The sequence below is a fragment of the Podarcis bocagei genome, assembly GCF_964188305.1.
Source record: "Podarcis bocagei genome assembly, chromosome: 3".
Classification (NCBI taxonomy): Eukaryota; Metazoa; Chordata; class Lepidosauria; order Squamata; family Lacertidae; genus Podarcis; species Podarcis bocagei.
In genome coordinates, this window is record NC_138127.1 from 49,378,450 (window position 1) to 49,401,452 (window position 23,003).

The 23,003-nt window shown below is 39.4% G+C and overlaps 1 protein-coding gene across 4 annotated transcripts in view; it reads left to right on the top strand.

Annotated features, from left to right (window-relative positions):
- ADGRG6 (adhesion G protein-coupled receptor G6) overlaps positions 1-23,003 on the top strand; it is a 114,098-nt gene that overhangs the window by 72,551 nt on the left and 18,544 nt on the right. For all 4 annotated transcript variants that reach the window (XM_081186285.1, XM_081186284.1, XM_081186286.1 and 1 more), the window contains 11 exons: positions 1,429-1,571; positions 2,719-2,833; positions 4,480-4,541; positions 5,563-5,770; positions 6,921-7,086; positions 7,516-7,656; positions 12,198-12,326; positions 12,759-12,804; positions 13,539-13,645; positions 17,729-17,856; positions 18,879-19,147. In XM_081186285.1, the coding sequence (XP_081042411.1) occupies positions 1,429-1,571; positions 2,719-2,833; positions 4,480-4,541; positions 5,563-5,770; positions 6,921-7,086; positions 7,516-7,656; positions 12,198-12,326; positions 12,759-12,804; positions 13,539-13,645; positions 17,729-17,856; positions 18,879-19,147 (1,514 nt within the window). The remainder of the gene's footprint in view (positions 1-1,428; positions 1,572-2,718; positions 2,834-4,479; positions 4,542-5,562; positions 5,771-6,920; positions 7,087-7,515; positions 7,657-12,197; positions 12,327-12,758; positions 12,805-13,538; positions 13,646-17,728; positions 17,857-18,878; positions 19,148-23,003) is intronic.

The following is a 23,003-nucleotide window of genomic DNA, read 5'->3' on the forward strand; positions in this document are numbered from 1 at the left end:
GACTCAAGCCTTGGTATTTTGTGTGACCTGCAGCTGAGCATTTTTTTTAGGTGAGAAAGTATCAGTCTGAGTACCAGGCATTCCCTATATTTGTTTCAATTAAAAAACAACTCAGTACAATGCAAAACATATAAAACTGAGGTGTGAAGTTGACTTGTTTCTTCTAACCATAGTTAAGATTCATCAGTTTGTCCACTTCAAATGACATGGTAAACTGTGGTTAAACATAAAACAGAAATAAATGCTTCCAAACTCTTCCTTGCAACCACACCAGGGGGAATGTGCTGTCCCAATTCCTGCATAGGATCATTCTCCAAATGCTAAACTGTGCTTTAGTATTATGTCTGAGCAGCTCAACTGAACAAAATTCCCAAGGAAGTTTTCTGGTTCCACTGCTATTTTCTTTTTGGCACACAGTGGAAATTTGCTGCTTTCAGCAGTCTGTTTAAGGTTTTTTTTAATGCTGTTCTTTGGATGTTGACTGTTATGTTTGTTGTGAATCTTACTGTGTTTTTAGTTTGATTGTACAGTATACAGTTAATTTGGGATGTGCTGGTTTTTGAAGTTTGTGTTATTTGGAATGCCACTTTATGTACACTTTTTTAGAAATGTTGGCTAGAAATTTGACTCCTACCATTTATCCACTTTTACAAATAATCCTATATACTGTATTTTTCACCCCATAGGACGCACCATGTTTTTTGGGGGGGGAAATAAAGGGGGGGAATTATTATTCCCCCCCAGGCGCTTGTGGGGCTGTCAGCGGGGAGAAGCGCTCTTCTCCCCGCCGCCCGCCTTCAGACCAGGTCCGGGGACAGCGGGAAGACGCGCTGCGCCTCCCAGCTGTCCCCGGAGCTTGCGGGGCTGGTGGCGGGGTCTCCCCGCCGCCAGCCTCCAAACCACTTTGGGAGACAGCGGGATGGCGGCGTTCCGCCTCCCTCTGTCCCCCGACCTTGTGGGGCTGGCGCTGGGGCTCTCCTGAAGCCTGGAGAGCGAGAGGGGTCGGTGCGCACCAACCCCTCTCGCTCTCCAGGCTTCAGTGAAAGCCTGCATTCGCCCCATAGGACGCACACACATTTCCCCTTCGTTTTTGGAGGGGAAAAAGTGCGTCCTATAGGGCGAAAAATACAGTAACTTTTTGGCATTTCATTTTCTTCCCTGAGGTAAGTTGTTGTTGTTGTTTGCAAGACTTTTAATTCCTATTTTCCAGGAGAGTAGGTGAAATCCTAGGAATGAAGGTAGGAATTGCAAAAACGGCAGCATTTCTAACATGACAAACTGTAATATTGTTGAGTCCATGGAGGAGTTTCTTCATTATTTTTGGTGAATGATAGAATGCAGATACTACGATTAAGCTCTTCTTCCATATTTAAGATGACCTGTTGCCAGTTTTATTCTGATTCAGCAACTGGACAATTTTCTTTGCAGTTTTGATGTCCGGGCTCTTCTGGTTTACAATTCTTCCAGCAATGTAAGTTTAGAAAAGCATATGATAGAGAAGAAACTCAAAAGCAGCAATGAGACTATGGGAAATGGCTTGAAACTTGATAAAGTGGATGTTAATCCAATTGGTAAGTACAAAAGCTTCACCTTTGCGGTTCTCTATGTTTTGGTTGCCTAATAAAAATTATTATTATTCCAACATATTTCTATTCACTCTGTAAGAAAAGTTTGCTTTTTAAAACATGAAAAACATTTTGAAAGTGCTGTTTCAGATTATGCTTTTATAAAAAATGTGTTTAAAGTAGTGAACTGTGATCAAACAAATTAGGTCATAGTATTAATAGCACCATTGAACCAAAACTGTTAAGTCATTTAAGAACTCTTCTTTAGCCTGAGGAAAGACAAAAAAAAATTTTTTTTGCATTGCTAAGATGTTTTTAACCATATATACTTTCTTAAGAGAGAGAAAATGAACAAATACTTCAGACTTTAACATGTTGTGTTTTATTTTATTACAGTTGGCATTCCATATAATTCAGATTGTAATACAATATAAGAAATAAATGCAGCAATAAAAATAAAAGTAAAAATCAAGGTGAATATTTAATGTGGGCATGCCACAGGCCACCTGAATGAAGTTCACAACCATTAGAAGCCTACAGACCACAATTTCTGTAACCTTGATGTAGATATTTATGAATTTTGGATTAGGGGTGAATCCAGTTCAAAAGTTGGTCACATATGTGTGTCTAGGCATTTCTCCCTTGATTTTGCAGGGTAAATATTGCAGGATTTTAGGCTTATCTGTATATGCACAGATAAGCACGTGCATATGTACATCATGGGCATACATCATGGGGTGGTAACAGTGAACTTGAGAAGGATTGGAATGAGCAATCTCAGGACTTCACTGTATATTCAGTTGATACAGTTTGCCATCCTTCTGAATAGGGCCTTTGTTAATTCATGAATAGCTGTGCACAACTGAGTTATACAGTCTGTCAGTCACCAGTTATTTACCTCTAAATTCATGCAGTCCAAGCATTACATTTTGAATATGGCAAGGTACCAATTCAGGAATAAGGAAACTGAAAAAGTGTGGAGCTTATATTCTGCAGTATCTGTAAACACAGGTGTCTATCACAATTGCTGATTCAGGTAGCTTTTTATAGGTTAAAAAATGGCAGTATAAAAGAATCAGAATGAGCCTAATTTAAGACAGAGAGAGTGAGTGATTTTGTTGTTCTGCATCATTGTTTTCATTCTATTTTGTAGAAAAATGCGAGAGGGAAGAATACCCACTAAATTATTTGTGGACAGAAACCAGACCAACAGTGACTGACTTCACACCCTGCCAAGGCAGCTCTACTCAGAATGCATCAAGAACATGGTAAGAGCTCAAAAATTGCACAATGAGTAGTGGTGAAAGAAAGATGTAGTGATTTAGAATACAGTTAGCTATAAATGATGGACTGCATAAACATTACCATGGAAGAAAGCAGGGACAAAACATAGGTAGTACTTTTAAGGTCTATCATAGATATATATTTTACCTGCATCCTGTATATGATCCAGTACTGTACATTTCTGCACCATTGATTTTATGTAATGCTTATGAACAGAGTTTCTAAAATACATGACTTACAGTTTATTAGATTGTACACTGGTTCGAAAATTGCTGTTCCCTGGGCTGGATGCAGCCTCTAGGCATCCCAATCTGGCCCACAGTCTCACCTCCTCCATAATTAGGCTAAACAGCATGGGTAGGCATTTTCAGAGAGGGAAGATTAATCTTCCCCATGCGCTGTAACCTGCCACCCACAATGGAAATCCCCATGCATGTTTGAGGTTTGAAAATACATACGTTGAAGTCAATAATAGACTATTTTCAAGCTTAATTCATACTCATGTAGACTACAGGTGGGGAGAGAAGAGTTAAATCTCTCCTTTCCATGTGCTAACACACACACACACACACACACACACACACACACACACACACACACACATTGATAATCTCCCGGCATGGCAATTGGACTTTAAAACAGCCTCCTGTTGGGTCTAATCTAAGGCTGTTGGGGGGAGGGAAGGAAAGAGGGGTTGGTCTTTGTGAAGAGTGTGACTGGGGGTAGGGAGGGTTACTTGTTCCCTTCCCAACAGTAGTCTACATGAATATTCCCACCCCCAGCAGTTAGGCTTAAAAAAGTTGAACTGTTTATATCAAGCCCAATTGTGAGGAGGCGTCTATATATGAGCATGCAGCCCCTGAAAGTCTTGCCACCAGGGAGTATGTCCTTCATCTTGAAAACCGTTCCCTACCCTATGGTAGAATAAATAAAGCTATTCTGTTGGAGTTAAAATTAATGCATAACAAACCCATTTCATTAGAGCTTATATTCTTGGCTAATATAACAATTCCCAGCTCCAGAAATATGCCTTTAATTTTCATGAGCTGAGTTCATACCAATCTAATGTTTCAGAGTAATCCTTAATAATAATATTATCATCAGGTTTATTCCCCAAACTGGGCCCAACATTTTGAACAGCAACATATTGAACATCATTTGCTTGAAGTTTTCCCAAAGTGCTGAAAAGAATCACAGAAGATAAAGGATTGAGCTAATGTTCCTTGATTGCTGTTTCCTTGAAGCACAAAGTAGTATGTGAAGTGGTACAAAACAGGAGCAACGAAGTGAGGATGCACAGGATCTGGGCACATCCAGTTTTTGAATAGCAGAACTATAAGATGCTAGAATAGAGCTTTCCAAACTGTGTGTCGCGACACGTTAGTGTGTCGGCTGCAGTGTGTAGGTGTGTCACGCAAATGCTCCCCACGCTCCTCCCAGGGCTGGAAAGGGATTAGTTTAACCTCCGGTTCGCTAGTAAAACTGAATTACTGTGTCACAAAATGATGCAAGTCTAAAAAGTGTGTCACCAACATGAAAAGTTTGGAAGTTTAGAAAATACAACCTCTGTACCCTGTTGTTCCAAACAATGTTGTTACTATGATCATGCTTGTTTTATTTTTATTTTTAGCTTTCTAAATCTAGGTAATTACACATCATATTGGGGTGCTCCTGACCTTAGAAACTGCACAGGCAAGTTTTTTGGTTTTCGTTATATAATGAATTTAATTTTGAAGCATTATTATAGACCTTGGTTACTAGACTCTCTGGCTTTTTGAAGTACTTTGCTGAAGAAGTATGAGTGCTTTCCTAAAGTCTAAGGCAGGGGTGGGAGAACCTTTCTTGAACAAGGGTCAAATTCCCTCTTGATCAACCTCTGGGAGGTGCTTGCCAGTGGTGGGTGGGGCCACTCCACATTGTCTCACACACATACAGCATAAACTCTCTCACACACCTAGATGTACAGCACTGACATATACATGCATACACACATTTAGCACATATACAGATACTCCCCTGTGCCAGGAAATAGGCTTGGAAAAAGCATTTTAGTTTTTTGTGGGGTTCCCCCCCCATAAATGGAAGTCTGCTTTCAAGATCAGTTATGTGTGTGAGGGGGAGGTGTTTTCAGTGGGTGCAGAAGGTGCTCTAATTCCCCCCCCCCAAAAAAAACCATCCCCATGTTGCAATTAAGCTTGGGAGAAGGCTTGAGACAAAATTTCAAGCCCTAAAACCTGCATGGAGGTGAGATGAGGGTGGGGTACTGCAGGCCTGAATCAGTCCATGAGCCACCAATTCTCCACCCATGGTCTAAGTCAGGCATGGGCAAACTTGGCCCTCCAGCTGTTTTGGGACTACAACTACCAACATCCCTAGCTTACTGGACCAGTGGTCAGGGATGATGGGAATTGTAGTCCCAAAACAGCTGGATGGCCGAGTTTGCCCATGCCTGGTCTAAGTCCATAATTCAGCACAGAGTTATGTGGCTTAAGTTAAATGTTTCCCGTGGTTTTAGTCACACTTAATTTCAACATAATCACCTACAGCTCCAGATTCACAACCTAGATCTGGATCAATACACAATGCAAATCACTTTCTTTATGTTATATTCTCTTGTAGTCTGGTACAGAATGCTTTACTTTACATTTCAGTTGAGGTTTTTCCCCCCTGGGACTGTTTTTTATTAAGATTTTGTTTTGTGTGTGCTTTTCAGATAATGCAGCTGATATAGCCAATCAGCTTCTGAATCTGACAGGAGAAGGGCAGCAGCTGACTTCAGACAAAGTCAATGATGTCATCCAGAAGCTAAAAAAAATTGTGAATGATGAAGAAATCAATGAATCCCTGGGTTCTACTGTGGTCACAATATTTTCTAATATCCTGACCAGTTCTGATAGTGTTTTGGCAGCATCGTCTTCTGAGTAAGTGTTCCTTGAAAGACAACAGAAAAAGAGTGGCTTATAAGAACATTTATTTGCAAGATACCCCCCACCAAAGGATATTTGTCTTTCATAAATTCATAGTGCACAAGGGACACATACTGTATTCAGTGTACTCATTTATTTCGATTTTTTAAAATGACTTTCCCAAGTGAAGTGAATAAAGAACTAAAACCAAATTTCAGACATACTAGTATTGGGATTCATGGGCTTGACAGTAAATCCATTATTTCGATGTTAAAAAAGCATTTGCTGGAAATGTAGCAGTTAAAACAAACAGAAGTAATAACAACGACAATGTGATGTGACATTGTACTAACATTGATAAATTCTCAGATCATAGATACAAACACAAAGGTGCTCCATTTAAACTGATTTAAATTGCTATAACTCATTAGCTAAAGCTATATCCCTGTTTAGGGAAGTTTTTAATGACTGATGTTTTAATGTATTTTTAATCTCCTGTTGGAAGCCACCCAGAGTGGCTGGGGTATAAGTAATAAATAATAATAATTAGGAGCCCAATGGGAATCATAATGCAGGTAGAGAGGTGATTGCTTTCAAGAGCAGTCATGATCCGGTTACTTGGGCAACAGTAGTGCATAGGGGCCCAAATGTCTCACAGGGGTTGATCAGTCTTTATTGTGTAACTAGTTAGATTATTAATAAATTCCAGCATCATTACAAATGATTAAAACATTTGTAATAAAATTGTACTCAAATTAAAGACAAGAATCTAAAGAATGCACATAAACCTTTCACCCCAGGTTTTTAAAAAGGAGGGAAGTTGTTGATAAGGAGACAGCATTGCTTCTTTGCCTGACATTGAAGGAACAGTATAAATCTGGAGCTGTGTAGCTTTGAACCCTCTTCACTCCACATCTGAAATGCAGGTGTTGAGAGACTGGCCCAAGGTGACTTCCCTAGGGTGAACCTGGGTTGTGGCTATTAGGGTAGCCTATGTTTCAGGGTTTTATTGGCATTTTGAAAAATGAATGGCAGGACAATATTTACTTCCTAGTGGAACTGCTTGAACTGCAAAGACAAAAATCTTTCCTTGAGGCAGTCATGGTGTTTTTATTCTAATTGTTGTAATGATTAAAAATGATGATGATGTTCTGCTTGATTTTAGAGCTATAAAGACAATTGATGCCTTAGCACTGAAGATTCAGTTTGCAGGGCCTTCCATGAGCATCTCAACACGGAACTTGGCACTTGGTGTCTCATCTTTGAATTCAACTTCGTTCAATGGCTCCTCTTTCAGTGTTGGCCCCCAAAACAATGCTTCAGACTTTCAGGTACAGGACACATATTCAAGCGTGCGCGCGCACACACACACACACACACACACACACACACACACACAAACTTACCTTTAATGAATTTGCATTGGCAAAAACTCCACTGATGACACTGAATGCCTCATATTGAGATTGTGAATGTAAAGCTTCTAGGCAGTGCCCTGCCTGCCAGATTTTTCCTCCTAACTCATACGACCCTGTACTGTTGCTGTGAGCTTTCAATAGCACTTTCATTCAAGGTGCTGGAGTTCAAAAGCCATAACTTTATTGAAGAAACTGAATATAGAAAGCATCCAATTAAACTTAATCCATCACAATTTAACTTCCCAGTCTAGGCTATCTTAAGTGGGGTCCGTTATGGATAAGTTTCCTTGTCAGTCTTGACCTTGTTCAGTGTTGAAAAAATGCTCTAATTTTGTTTTCCAGATTGGTTTTGACAAAAGTCAAGATAATTCCCTGGCTTCGGTTGCTTTACCTCCAAGCTTACTAACCCAGTTAAGTCCAGAAGAACTTGAAGCTGTATCCAGAGCTCAGTTTACTTTTTTCAATAAAAATGGACTCTTCCAGGTAATCATGAACATTAATGACTTCATTTACATAAAATCAAAAGAGCCATTTAAGAATACCATGAACCACGTTGCCGTTTATTTTGTGTGATGCCAGTGAGATATTATGAATGATATCAGGCATAATATGAACACATGGAAAGTGGGATGGCTTTCATTTGACATTCATGGAGACTCTATGAGACTGGGAACTTTGAAAAACACAAAACAGGGATCACAGTTGTGTGAACAGAGCCCTCCAAGCTTACAGTTGTTAAGCACAAGGATTCTTTCAGGAACAAACTAAATGTCGTCTTAATTGTGCGACTGCAGTTATATGTAAGTTCTCAGTAATGTAAATCGCATCTGCAGATGGTTCTGGGCAACTGCAGGAGGTCCCCCTCCCCCTTCTCTCTCCCCCCAGCAGAGGTCCAAACAAAAAACGCCCTGCAGCCTCTGCTTAGTAACTTAAATCCCATTGGTTTATATAGGTTTTCTGAAAGTTAGGGTTGCCATACGTCCGAAATTTCCCAGACATAGCCAGGATACTGCAGTGTCTGGGAGGAAACGGCTGAAATGTCCAGGAAAATCCAGACGTATGGTAACGTATGTCGGAAGCTTAGATTTTGGCAAATTTCCTTTTAAAAAGCTCAAAAACTTGAAGGGTTTTTTGTGTGGCTTTTTCTTTGTTTTTTTGGAAATTTTGCCAAAAATGCTCAACAACCTTTTGAGATACAGGAACCCTACTGTAAGCATGACTTCTAAAAATGAAATGCTTTTAAAAAAAACACCTATGTGTAAATTGCATTTATCTATGCAATTAGGATCACATGTATTTTGTGGCTGAGACCATATAATGAATGTAAAGTTGAGCATATATGATCTGCTTTATGCCATATAGTGATATAATGTCTAAATAGAGCATCCAACATAGACCCACTGAAATGAATGGAGTTAAGTTGGCCATGCCTATTGATTCTAGTGAGTCTGTTCAGAGTATGATATGGTTGCATTCAGCCCTACGTATCCACTGGGAATAAAAATAATAATAACTGGTCCTGGATTATAACGATATGGTTTTCAATATACCTCTGATGCCACTAAATTCAATTTAACTATGGCAATTTGAGGGACAGAGTGTTCTTAAAATAAGTGATTTGGAAGGTTCTCTTGCCTTAAAAATGCAGATAAGAATTGCTGAGTTTTAGTAAAGTCTCAGCAAAAACGTCTTTTACATTGCAATGAAGCTCTGTTTAAGAAAGAAGCTTTGTTTTTCAATGAGCAGCTTGTTTCCTATAAATCATTTCAAATGACCTTTGCCTCCAGTGCATCCGCAGCAGAACTCTGCAGCATTGTACTGGAATATATTATTGTGCTTTTTATTGGCACTGAGGCTAGATATTAAGCATATTCTAGCCTGGCAAATCACTATGACCAACTATGCCTTCCTAAATATTCCCAATAATATCTATAGAATCTTTAGTCTCTGCATTTTAAAAATTCCTTTGAAATGACAACAAAGAAAGTTATGGTGAACAGGAAAATCAGGGTCCTATAACTGTTGGGGGAAATGTTGTTATGTCATGGTAACATATAATTAATTTCGGCTGCAATCTTCCCTCCTCCCTTTTACATTCTTTTTTATTTTACAATAGGGAAATAAACTATGACCGCTTCGGGGATAGTATATTTTTCCCTTTGATTTTGGGGCATGTCAGGAGAATGAGAAAGCTATGTATCCTTTGTATCTATACTTTCTGCCAGCACACTCTCAGGGTTGTGGGGGGAGGGGACATTTGACAGAAAATCTCTATCTCTGATTTCTCTCCTCACACTCAGAGAGTGATATCTGATGCTTTCTATGGCCCCTTGGATGCCCTCCTACGGACCATAGTAACTCTATACCTAGGGTCTTTGGGCACCATGACACTCTCAGACACAGCCCTTTGAGCATATTATGGTTCCTTGCCCTCCTAATTTTCCCATATTGTTGTGGGTTGGGAGTGCTTTGTATGGAAGCCTGCTTTCTTTGTGTTTTATGAGGTGTTTGTGTGTTTGGGGCTGGTTCTGAGCATTACTAGTTTTTCTAGATGCCCCCCCCCCCCCCGGTGCTCACAATAGTTTCTTTGATTTTCAAATGTGTCCTTAAGACCAAAAAACGGTTGGGTATTCCTTCTCTAACTATAGTTTAGCACTACATGCATGAGCAGCAGCAGCCTCAAGATCATATGCACTTCACTTTCTTCCTGAAGCAGATCCATGCATCGCCTTCCACTTTTAATCCACCTAGTGTTCCCTGTTTAGTCCTCACTTGAAAGAACTCTGGCTAATTTCGCATATGGATTGCCCAAACTATTGCGGACCGATCCTTGGTTTATGACCTGTTAACAAACCATAGTTTAAACTAATGGACATAATGGGAGACCCAAATGAGTTTAATAGTGGAGGTGGATAATTGCTAGCTCCCTTTGGCTACATCAGAAGACAAGAAAGGGGATCCAGCTTTCTGCTGGATGGTGCTGAATTATGACTTAGTAATGCATGTGGAATAGGACAGTAGGTCATCATTCTATTTGTGCAAGGTAAATATTTGCTATTATTTTGCTTGGTGAAGGTAGGAGGACCTTCAGGGAAGAAGGAGAACAACAACAGGAAAATGTGAACAGTGCTTTTCAAATATTTGTATAGAAGTCTCAAAATTTCTAGAGGGATTTCAAACATTTGAGAAAAATACTTCCAAAGTACATAGTGAGCTGGCAGGGGTTATCACATCGCTATAAAACACTTGTTCCTTCTACATGTTTCCAGATGACATGAAATGGACCGATTTCACATTAACAATGGCACAAGTCTACCCATCTTGTTAGCATACTCAAATGGTGACTGGTGAAGAGTTATTGATGTTCTAGATGTTATAGGTAGACTTAATCTTTCTGGATAGGATGAGCCTCGTCCACAAGTAAAATGCCCCCTTCTATGTTTTGGAGGGCAAAATATGTGTGAAGCCAAATGGCTCTTGGAATGGATTGTACCGTATAATACTTTGGTGAGATTTTTCAGACCACCAAACAGATGTGCATTCAGCACGCAGAGCTCATATCTCAGAAGTGTGTATAGCAGCACTATGAACATGATTCCTGACATCCAGGAAGCCATATGTGCAGTCATCCAAGTTAGCAAAAGTCTGTTTTGGTTAATTTTTTATGTACACCACTTCAACATGCTAATGAATAAGCAGAATCTAAATAACATAAACAAATAAACAAAACTACATTTTCATATCCTAGTTACATAAGGCAATTTAATATTTTCTTAATAAAATACTGCACAGAAACCACAAAAAACCTTCCCACCTGTATCTGTTGTTCTTTTGAGTGGATCTTATGTGTCACCTGTCTTTCCTGCCATAGAGTCCTAAAATTATGATGCTTATCTAAACTTCATTGGAGGCCGTGAAGGAATAATTCATTCCCCTTAACATATATGAATGGAGCAAAAGCTGTTACTGAAGAGGTATCCCCTCAATGTACCATTCTTAGAATTTATGAGAATTTATGAGTGACCTGTACATTCCCTAATACGTGACTGTACAAAGGACAGTTCAAACATCAACAGATTAGTTAATTTACTTATAGACACTGAACCTAGGAAAGTCTTGTAACTTTGCTTCCTTTTATATTTAGGTTTTTTGACATTTGAGTTTAAAAAGTGTTCTTGTGTGTGGCAAGGAACCTTTTGAAACAGTGAACTTTTCTCTTTATTATGCTAGACATCATCTCTCATCTATGTAGATGAGATATATTGTATTTATCCCTCCAGTACAAGTGGGTAAAGAATGCTTCTTGAAGTCCGCATTCAGTTGATGAATGGAGTTTTCTACTTGTTGCTGACTAATAGAAGTCTGGGTTTTCAGTTTACTGCTGCTTCTGTTGTAAATGCTGGTTTTGTATTATATTATTGTTTGTGCTGTTACTGTGATTTTAATATGTCAATCACCTCAAACTATGGAGTAGATTAAAATGGATAGGTAGATGCACAAGGACCCTCAAAGGGCAGTTCTGGGAAATCTTATCTCCATTATCTAGGACATTCATTGCATAGTAGCATGTACTAATAGAAGGAATAAGTGCTTTATGTTACAAGCGTCTTTACTGCCAAAAAATAAAGATTACCTCTTTCCCCTGGAGGCTGTTTTGTTAATAAGATAAGAAAACGATTGCGTTCTTGGTTTGGGAAGTGATCTAACTATATCAGAATTGGATATAATCAGCATTGTTTGAGGATTAACTCTGCTTAGCCTCAGAACAAAGTGACTGAGAGAGAATTTTTTATGGAAATTATGGTACAAGCTGTCCTTATAACACTATATGTTGCAATAATAAGGGAAATAGCAACAATTCTGTGAGGAAAAGCAAAAATTTAATGTTGCAAACAAGATGTTCATATAATGAGCTAAATTAAGTGTTAGCATGCGGGCAACTTAAGTATTTTGGCAAAGCAAACTCAATTACCAAGCTAATAATTTTTATTTTTACTGTAAACATTTAAATTGATTTTCCAAAGGATGCAGAAGCTCACACCAACTTAACCAGTTATGTGGTGGCATGCAGTATTGGCAATAGTACCATCCGTGATCTTCAGGATTCTGTGAAGATTACAATTAAGCACACAGTTAAGCAGGATAAAATCCAGGTGAGAGAACTGTATCATTTGTTTGCTTTTAAAAATCAGTAATGTCACCCATAGCCAAATGAAATTAGAGGAAAGTAGAAATGTGGATTTCACAAACACATGTTCTTCTGGCAAAGCTGTAGTAGCCATAATAAAGTCTATTAAATATGTTAACATTCTCTTAACTTTTTTAAGAGCAACTCTGTACAGTTATTGTGTTTGCTGTGGCAACACTAGCATTTATCTCAGGAAACTTGTAAAGTTTGAGCAAATGAGTACATGTCCTTAAGCAACTGTGCTATGGATGCACAAGCAACCCTAAGTATGCCCCTAAAGAGGGCAGAGCTTTGCACATTTTGCACAAATATTTCAAAAACTCTCAAAGAGAACCTGCGGTTCTCATCTGTTTGTTAATGCTATTTTTATTTTTATTTTACATGTGTAAATATCTAGAAGGCTCCTAAACCCACCTGTGTCTTTTGGGATATGAACAGAAACAGTAAGTTTTTTATTTTGGAAAATTTTCATTTATTATATTGGAAGAATAATGCAACTAATTTTTTTCCCTGCTGTTTGCAATTTCTCTAATAAAAATTAGCAATGTTCCAGCAACATTCTTTTCTTCAAAACCACGGTATAATAATACCTAGAGGAAACTTTCAAAACCTTAAATTCAGGTGCTCACTGTATACTGTTGTTATCTGTGTCCTTATACAACCCTAAAAAAATCAATAAATAAAACATGACAAGCTTTGTGTTGAAAAATAGAAAATGAAAACTATGCTGTAACAGAGTCAATAGGCACATAATTGTGCCATTTGTAGAAGAGAGGATAAGCCGAACTACTCAACACACCCTTCTTTTTGGACCAATCATAAACAGATTTGAGCAGATCCCACTGATTTTTCAGCATTGGTATCACGATTATGAAGTTTCCTTCCTTTAGAAATCCACTGAGCCACTTAGTCAAGCAGTTGCTAATCCCTTTTTTATTTTATAGTAAATTAATAATTAATTTCTTATTCAAGTTGAGTCTCCTAATAGCTGTTCTACACTTACAATCCGGCTGTTGTTGTGTGTGTGTTTTTTTAAAAAAGTCTGATTTTATTGTTGATTTTATATTATTTGTATTTTTAAGAATCCTTGTAAGATGCTGTGAATGTTGTGATTGAAACTGGAATTATTCTGGTAATAACACATAATATAATTGTTTGTCTTTCCCGATTTATCTAGAGGGCCAAGGTGGGTGGAATCCTACAGGCTGCCTTGCGCAAGCAGAATCAAATGAAAACGAGACTGTCTGCTTATGCAATCATCTCACACACTTCGGGGTGCTGATGGTAAGTGATTGTTTACCACTCCTGCCTGTTCACTGCTGCAGGGGGAAGCAGTTGCTGCCAGCCTGAACATGATCTTGCCCCACCCCTGACTTTTAAGGTCAGCACCAGAGACTGGGCTCATGGTCTTGAGAGACAGGCAGGCACTTGAGGCAATGTGTTTTCTTTCCCCGTAGTGGCACCACAATTATGAAATATGCTTCCCCAGGATATCCACTGGAGATTAAGAAAGTGAGGAAAAATAATGGCCCTGAAAGGGGACTGAGCTGCTTTTGAAAAAAGACTGAATCCCGTGAGCATTTTCATGTAACATTCTCCACCAACATACGGAACGCAGCACTTGAAATTCTGAATGCCTTATTGGTCATTGACTGTAATCAAGGGATTGGTTGGTTGATACTGAATGCCTGGGAAAAGGAATATCTCATGTTCCACTGCCGCCGCCTCCTCTGACCTGGAGATAGCAGCAAATTCTCAAAGCTATGAGGGATTAGTATTAGTTATGGAGATGAGAGTGCATCCAGCACATTACCTCTTCCCCTCCACAAAGCAGGGAAGGTTGTTTTCCTCAAATTCTCCCTAGACTCGGATGAGGAACATGGGTCAAAGAGGTCTTGGGCACTGTGAGAACAGGATGCCGGATTAGATGGGCCATTGGCTTGATCCAACAGACGCATCTTGCAATTTTCAGACAGGTTATTAAGAACAAGGTTGAAGAGAAATAAAAGGGGAAAGGCAAAGCCGTGTGTTGAAAAAACAAAGCAACGTTTCAAGTTCATCGGACCCAGAGATAGACCATTGTTTTCAACTACGAGACCTGTCACATCTGGCCGTTGGCCCAACAAAGTTGACTACTCCTAATCTGCCCTGTGTAGCTTACTTACATTTGGGCATATGTTCTCCTCACAAGTAACATAGCATCTAGATCAAATGGATAAGAAGGAATTTTGAGAGAGAAAGGAATGCTTGCAACATCCAGTTTTTAAGGGCTCTTGACCCAGGTAGGATCTGATTCACAGATGGTTGTGAGCAGTCAATCCTGGGAGTTGCACAGTGTTAAAGGATAGGGGATGAAGTAATCATGGTGTCCGTGGCAAGGACTGTCACAAGTTTAAATTACTGCCAAAGTGGTCCAACTTCCCTTCATGACTTTTTTTAAAAAAAAAAAAATCTTGCCCCATCAAACTACCTTTAACTGAGGTAAAGAAATGGGGTGGGGGGTGGGGATCATGTTAAATATTAAACTTTTCTTTTTTTAAAAAAAGTCTGGCTATTTTCATAAACTGAACAATATTTCTTAGGGTTCTTAAACCCTCTTCTCAATAATTATTTCACTTTAGCTGATATTAATATTCCATGCTTTCCACAGTTATTCTTCTACCTGGGAAGAAAATTAGGAAGGTACATCTGATTTGATTTAGCTGATTTAAATAGGTTTTTTAAAGAGCTATAAATATTTGAAACACCAAGAGACAAAGTGTAAGAATTGTCTTTTTCTTCCCTGCATATGATTTATGGGGCATTAGAGCCACAAGGTTCAATATCTGGCTTCCGCAGGCCTAGTAATATATGAGCTCTTTTCACATCTTTCATGAATTTAAATATGAAAAATATCACAAGCCTTTCTGTTCCCTTTTCAGGCTTCTTCTGTTCTACTTTTGCATATTTGTGGGGAAAGGGGGCATTCTTAATTTCAATGTGTCCTTTCTCCGGCTGTGAGTGCTTTTGTGGGAGAGTCCGAAGTGAGGAGAAAGTCGTCATAATCCTGGCAGTATTCCAGTTGGAGAATTATAATATTTTTCTGGCATTTTAAATTGCCAGTTCTTTTTCTCCCAAAGATCTCGTTTGGATTTACATATAATAGCACCAGCTTAGCAAGGATCATTGTGTGCAGAAACATATGCAGCTTCTCAGTCTACACCCACATATGATTAAGTTATGGAAGTTATGATGCAGTGATATATACCATCGCACCACATGAATCCATTCACCTTTCGTCTCCTTCAACAGGATGTTAGAATGGCAGGCAATGGGAAAGACCTTTTGACATACAAGTATATGTGTCATTCATTACTGTGCACAAAGTCCACTGCCTTTGGTTAGGCTCTGGATTAAAATAACACTTCATCAGTAAGTGATGATGCACATTCACTTGCATCTGCTTGTTGGATGTGCAGGGAGCATGAAATGTCAGAGGTCATCAACACTTACTCTAAAACAATTAAACAATGGGTTCAACTACATGATTTTTAAGATCCCCTCCAACATTCTGTGAATCTCATAATGCTGTAATTTCAAACCACCACCCCTGCATTTACATAAAATGAAAAATACTGTTGCTATTCTCTTGCTTTTTAGAGCTAATATACAGTTACTGAAATGAGAAGTGGGGACTGCTGAAAAGGAAAGCCGAGAGATGGCCCCTTTCTCTGTTTTAACACTTTGTGACATTGTAGTTACTAGATTGTGGGTTAAGGTAAACTGTAAAGTTACAAGGCATATTTACGTTCTGAGAACATACACAGACAATAAAGGAAAAGAGGACTATTGCCAAAGGGGAACATTTCCTCTGTGGCAGAAGTGTTAGGTGAGAATGGTGAGGATCACACAGTTAGATAATAGAATCTTGAAGGAACTCTGGCAGGAACCCACAATGTCTCTGAAATCTTAAGGGGAGAAGATGAAATGCTTGGTCTTTGTTGGCTTCATCCTGGTAGAACTTGTCACATTTGATTTCAAAAGAATCTTCCCCAAAAGAAGAAGACTAGTAAAAGGGAAGTTGAAAGGCAAAGCCAAGAGGGTCAAATAACTCCAAATTGGTTGGGAGGTGTTAAAAAACTTGAGTGTATACCGCAGATTAGAAAAGATGCCAGAAAGGCCCAGAGGACACCAGTGTGATTAATGAGCAGAGTCAAAGAATATTCCTTCACAAAACTGATGTCAGTAGGCAGGAAGTTCCAAAGTATGGATGTTACCTCACTGGAAGAGCAATTTCTTTAAAATGGGGAACAAGTATTATGTGGCACCTGTAACTGCCTGATCCACATATCAAAGCACTAGAATGAACTTACATGGGGGAAGGTGATCTTGCAAGTAAACTGGTCCCAAGCTGTTAAGGGTTTTATATGCTAATAGTAACACCTTGAACTTGGCCTGGTAGCAGCTCTGCAACCAGTGCATGTCTCTAAACAGAGGTGTTATATGCTGACGGTCTCGCTCCTACTGTCAGTCTTGCTGCAGCATTCTGCGCTAACTGCAGCTTCTGGATGAAGTTCTGTATAGAGCAAATTGTGCTAATCCAATCCTGAAGTAGCCAGAGCATGAACTGCTATGGCCAAGCTCTCCTGATCTAGAAATAGTTATTGTTCCAAGATGGTCACAGATGCTCAAACAAATGACCCAACCACATAACTGCTATAGTCTAAAAGAACACATCACAACAATTCATACCATTTAGCCAGCCTCCCTTTGTGTGAATTCCACCCCATCTTTCACCTGCAAACCTGCATCATTCCCAATCTTACACACATGACATTTTTCCTGTACAAGGATTATTTATATGTAGGAAACATTGGTTTCTCAATCTGTATAGATGTGACATAATTCTCAGCTGCTCTATTAATGTGGAGATAATCTTCATGTAGGAAATTGTCATGTGTGAAGGGGCCATTTGACAGATTTTCTGAACATTGAAACAAACGTGATCCTGCTCACACCATTCACAAGGGAGGAAACCCTGGCTCCTAAATGTAAGGAGTTCTAAGGAAATGGGTTATTGCATGTGGAAGGATTTCCCACAATATAGTTCTTGAGATCTGCATAATGACATAATATGAACAATAGAGGTTTGTATATTGATGCTGTTTCCAGCTGTTACACTACTTACCCTCTGAATTTTTTCTTCTTCTCAGGAGTTGTAGGAAGGAAGCAGAGGTGTGACAGTTATGCACTAAATATATCAAGTGCAGTGTAGCCAACATTCTCTGGAATTTACCTACATTTTTGTCACAAGAGAAAAATATTTGTGCTTCTCAAAAAAAACCCCTTATTTCCAACAGTTTATATCTCTTTTTGCCCTATGTGTAGGACCTGCCAGGAACTGCTCTACAAATAGATACTGAAAACACCAAAGTCCTCACTTTTATAACTTACATTGGTTGTGGAATTTCTGCCATATTTTCCGCTGCAACTCTTCTGACGTACATTGCTTTTGAGTAAGTATTTTGTCATAACAGGTCAAATAATTGTTTTTATTTCAATTGGTAGTCTGTGTCAGGAGCAAATTTAAAATTCAGATTGTGATCAGCGAACATGATAAATTGGAGCCGCTTTATGCACCATAAATTTAAAAGGTGTCTAACCTTATCTTAAAATCTGCTGTGCTAGCAATTAGAAGTTACGACAGGACACAGACATATATGTGGCATTATGCCAGTGTAGGGAAACAAAGCAGAATAAATGCCTAGAAGCAGGATGGCGAAAAGACTTTAAATCAGTTAGGAATTTAAGAACACTTAAATGTATGTATACACCATATGAAAACACAGGTTTCTGTAAAACAATAGGCATTTTTGGCACTCAGACATAAATCTTGTTTCCGCCCCCCCCCCCCCGATAAATAAGATCCAAGTCAAACAACAAAAGTAAAAGCTAGCCGCTAAGAAACCAGAGTGATTAATTACAAATAAATAATTAGAGATGTTTTTTTCATATGGCAGTCGCAGTTCACTAATAACTTCAAACAGCAGAATAAATGGTAGATGTAATGAACAGCTTTAGCAGGGGTGGCTAGTCCACAGACTACATATGACCCTTAGAGATTATTATTTTTTGTCCCAACATTTGTCATTTAAATTTGTTTAATTCTGTTTTCGACTGGATGCTATGGGCTCCCTGCTGTGGTGTCATAAGGTTTTTTGCAGCTCCCCAAGGCCCAAATAAGTCAATATCAAATAAAAATAAAAGTATTTTTTTATTACTGACCACTCTTGTGGGCGCCCTTCTGTGATTCTGTTATGCCAGAAGGTTTTTTGGTTCCCCAGACACAAACCCCACGATACAGTGCCACATCCAGTCCAACATTGACTTAATCCTATTCAGTGAGCAGGTGAGCACCTACCTGCGTGTTCATTCATGGACTCAGCAGTTCAGAAGTCCAAAGAAGACCAAAAGTTAACCGTAATAAATTGGAACCTACACTTCGTTCTATTACTATTTGCTGTCTATTTATCACCAGAAAATTGCGAAGAGATTATCCCTCCAAAATCTTAATGAATTTAAGCACAGCCTTGCTTTGTCTCAACCTGGTCTTCCTCCTCGATGGCTGGATTGCATCATTTGATGTAGAAGCCCTTTGCATCGCTATTGCTGCCCTGTTGCATTATTTCCTTCTGGCGACCTTTACGTGGATGGGCTTGGAAGCTGTTCATATGTATATAGCTCTAGTAAAAGTATTCAATACCTACATTCGCCGATACATACTCAAATTTTGCATCATTGGGTGGGGTAAGTAATACTTTTACATCCTTTTTTTAAAAGTAATCTGGTTTGATTACATTTCTCTATTGCCTACAGCTCCTATTCAAGTCAAGACTGGAACTACCAGGAGTCTACAGAAAAACTAATCTTATGTTTTTTCTTTCCTTTTCTTTCCACCCTTCCCCTCTCACACACACATGCACACTTTTCTTTTTCTTTCCTTTCTTTTTGCTGCAACATGCAGCTTACAATGTTATGGCATTTAAAAGATTCTTAATTCCCCTTTCTCTCCTTTTGTGTAACTGTCACTCTGTACATTATTCCCTCAATCCCCAAATCCCAAGCAGAACTTTTTCTCGCGAAAGGATGGCATATCCATTGCTTCTAGGTGTCCTCTGAATCTGCTTCCATTTACCCACTATTGGTAAAAAGGTGAAGGGACCCCTGACCATTAGGTCCAGTCATGGCCGACTCTGGGGTTGCAGCGCTCATCTTGCTTTATTGGCCGAGGGAGCCGGCGTACAGCTTCCGGGTCATGTGGCCAGCATGACTAAGACGCTTCTGGCGAACCAGAGCAGCGCACGGAAACACAGTTTACCTTCCCGCTGGAGCAGTACCTATTTATCTACTTGCACTTCGACGTGCTTTCGAACTGCTAGGTTGGCAGGAGCAGGGACCGAGCAACGGGAGCTCACCCCATCACGGGGATTCAAACTGCCGACCTTCTGATCGGCAAGTCCTAGGCTCTGTGGTTTAACCCACAGCGCCATCCGTGTCCCATGTAGTGGCAGCTCTTGTGGAAATATGGCTTGCTTATGCTGAGCAGTGACAGAAGTGATGGGGTAACCATTCCTTTGCTGGAGGTGTTGCTTGGTGGAAGAAGCGGTGAAAATGCAGCTGTTCAATACCATCAGTATCTAGTGTGGATACAAGCCACACTAGCAGCAGCAATCGTTAAGGCCTGGAAGGCGACCACGTTCCATCTTCCTCCCAGGCCTTTGATCAAGATTCCCTCCAGCTGCCTGTGTGAGGTGATGCTGCATTCTTTAGGGGCTAGCATGTCTGGGGGGGGATGGACGGAACATTTTCCTTCATTTCCCCTTCAGATCTTTAAGTCACCATACCTCCTTTTTAAAAGAGTATTATTATTACGCATTCACTTTTCATTTATTGTCAGATGCCTTGGAGTCCTGTAGTCACATAGAAAGATAAGTTATAAATGAATGAATGAACTCTCCTCTACAATAGTGCAGGCAATTCCTGCACAGTACTGCTCCATTCAACCATCGTCTCCACTGCCACCAAGTGACACCTTTGGGTAAAAGTAAAAGCATGAGGCCTCTCTCCTCTTATCTTCATTTAGCAGGAGCAACCATATATTTCATTCATGCCACATAGTGACTGGTGGCAGATTCACACAAGTTCTTGCGTTTTGCGGTGAAACTGCTTGTTTTCAGTCCAGGCTTAAAACCTGGTGAATTAATCATGTGCAGTTTGTCACCCATTACTATTTTAATTTGCACAATGTCAAGAACCTACCTAAATTGTATGAATGGTGATGTCTCAAATCATAGGGGGATACACATCAAAACTGACTAGTTCACCTGACTCATTTTGAGCCTAGAGTGAAAGTTAGTAGGATTTCAATAAGCATAAGAGCTTTATGAATTGTCGCTGTACTAGGAATTGTACATTTTGGCACATCAAGATTGTATATAACTATTTGACACATCAAAAATGTATATAGTTCCTGATTTTTTCAATTTATTGGAATCCTATTCCAAGCTCCATAGATGAATTCTGTAGGACATTTTTACATTGATAAAAGTGGGAATCTCTATTCATCCTTTTCATGGCAAATTACATTTGATATACAGTTGAGATTAAACCAACAACAAAAAAATTAAAGATCATATTGGATTCCTGTTGGTTCAGCTAGAATAAATATGATTGCATAAAATACATATTGGTCCTGTCATTCTCCAGGGAATGCAATTATTCACAACTTTTGGGTTTGCTCCAATTCCTTTGGGCAGGACAGATAAACACAACAGTTTGACTTTAGATGAAGTTTGTTCTTTTTACATTTATTCATGTAATTCCAATTTATTTTCCCAATACATGGAATTTGACTAAGGGCCAGCAGGGGTGGTTGCACAGAAGTTTTCTGATTTGCACAACATACAATTCTAAGGCATTGGAAGTTTCACTTAGTTCCAGATATTTAATGCTTGTTGGAATAGCTTGTTCTTTCAGGCTTAAAGAGAAAGTAATGTACTCACAAATAGATATAAGCAATTATTGGGGGAAAGCTTATAAGCCCAGATCCAAATATCCTGCTACATAGGTAGAAGCCACTTCCAGGCATGGAGAGGAGTTCACCGATTTCACATGCAACCATACATCCATACATAGACATCTACAGTTCCCCACAAAGAGTCCACAGGTCTCAGAGGCCTGACATAGAAGGTTCAAAATGGAGGCTACCAAACTCCCCTCCCCCCGCAGCAGGATTTTTGGATTCACATGATAGGCTTTTGTTTTAATATGTATTTAATGTTGTGTGTATGTGAAACACCATTTGCTTGTATTGTTTAACAAATCAATTAAAACAAAACATTTTAAAAATTCACTTTAATGGGGAGCAGAGAAAGGAATTATCTAAAGCTGATATTGTAACTTGGGAGAAGGAGGTAGGCATTCTGAGCTGACTGCCATTCCCAGAGAGCAAGGGACATGCATGAACCAATTGCAAAGCAGTAATTTTTGTACAGTGGTACCACTAGATGCGAATGGGATCCGTTCCGGAGCCCTGTTCACATTCTGAAGCGAACGCGACCCGCGTGTGCGCGATTTGCCGCTTCCGCCCATGCGCGTGACATCATTTCAAGCGTCTGTGCTGAGCGAGCGGCGAAACCCGGAAGTAACGTGCTCCGCTACTTCCGGGTCACCACGGAGCGTAACCTGAAAATGCTCAACCCAAAGCTACTTCAACCCGAGGTATGACTGTATCATGTAATTGACAACCTAGGGGCATAAGGAGCACAAAACCTAAGATCCATATATCTGTAACATGGTCAGTGGTAATTCTTTCATTATTAAAGCTAAAATAAAAATTACCCATGCAGCCATAAAAATGAGTTCTTTCAATCTCATAAAGGAATAAACTACAAATATGACAACATTCTTTGGATCTTAAAAATATTAGCTATGTATGTGAAAAACACCATATTATTTGAACTATTTTACATAGCTTTTGTATGTCTCGTCTTGAAAACTGTGTCTGGATTTCAAAAAGGTTTGTGAAAACACTGCAAGGGGGATACAATTTTCATTATTAAACCATCTGTTGTTGTTTAGTCGTCTTAGTCGTGTTTGACTCCCCGTGACCCCATGAACCAGAGCATGCCTTGGAAACTCACTTTCTTCTCGAAGCTTCTCCTTTTTTATGTCCATGGAGTTTTCTTGGCAAAATACTGGAGTGGTTTGCCAGTTCCTTCTCCAGGTGGATCACATTTAGTCTAAACTCTCAGCTATGACCTGTCCATCTTGGGTGGCCCTGCACGGCATAGCTCACAGCTTCTTGGAGTTATTCAAGCCCCTTCACCATGACAAGGCAGTGATCCACAAAGGGGTATTAAACCATCTAGCAAAGGACAATTCTGATAACTTATTCTAGAGTTCATAACACAAGGTGCCTGTTTACTTTTTTCTGCATCTAGACCTTTTGGGTTCTGAAAAAAGCGGCAAAGGCCTGAATGCAACCATTTTTGTGTGTGCAAAATAATGCAAAGCAACACACGGCCATAAAGCAAATGAGTACAGCAGTATTTTGAAAGCAAATTTCACATTATTGAAATTGGCCCCGTCATTGGCCCCCATT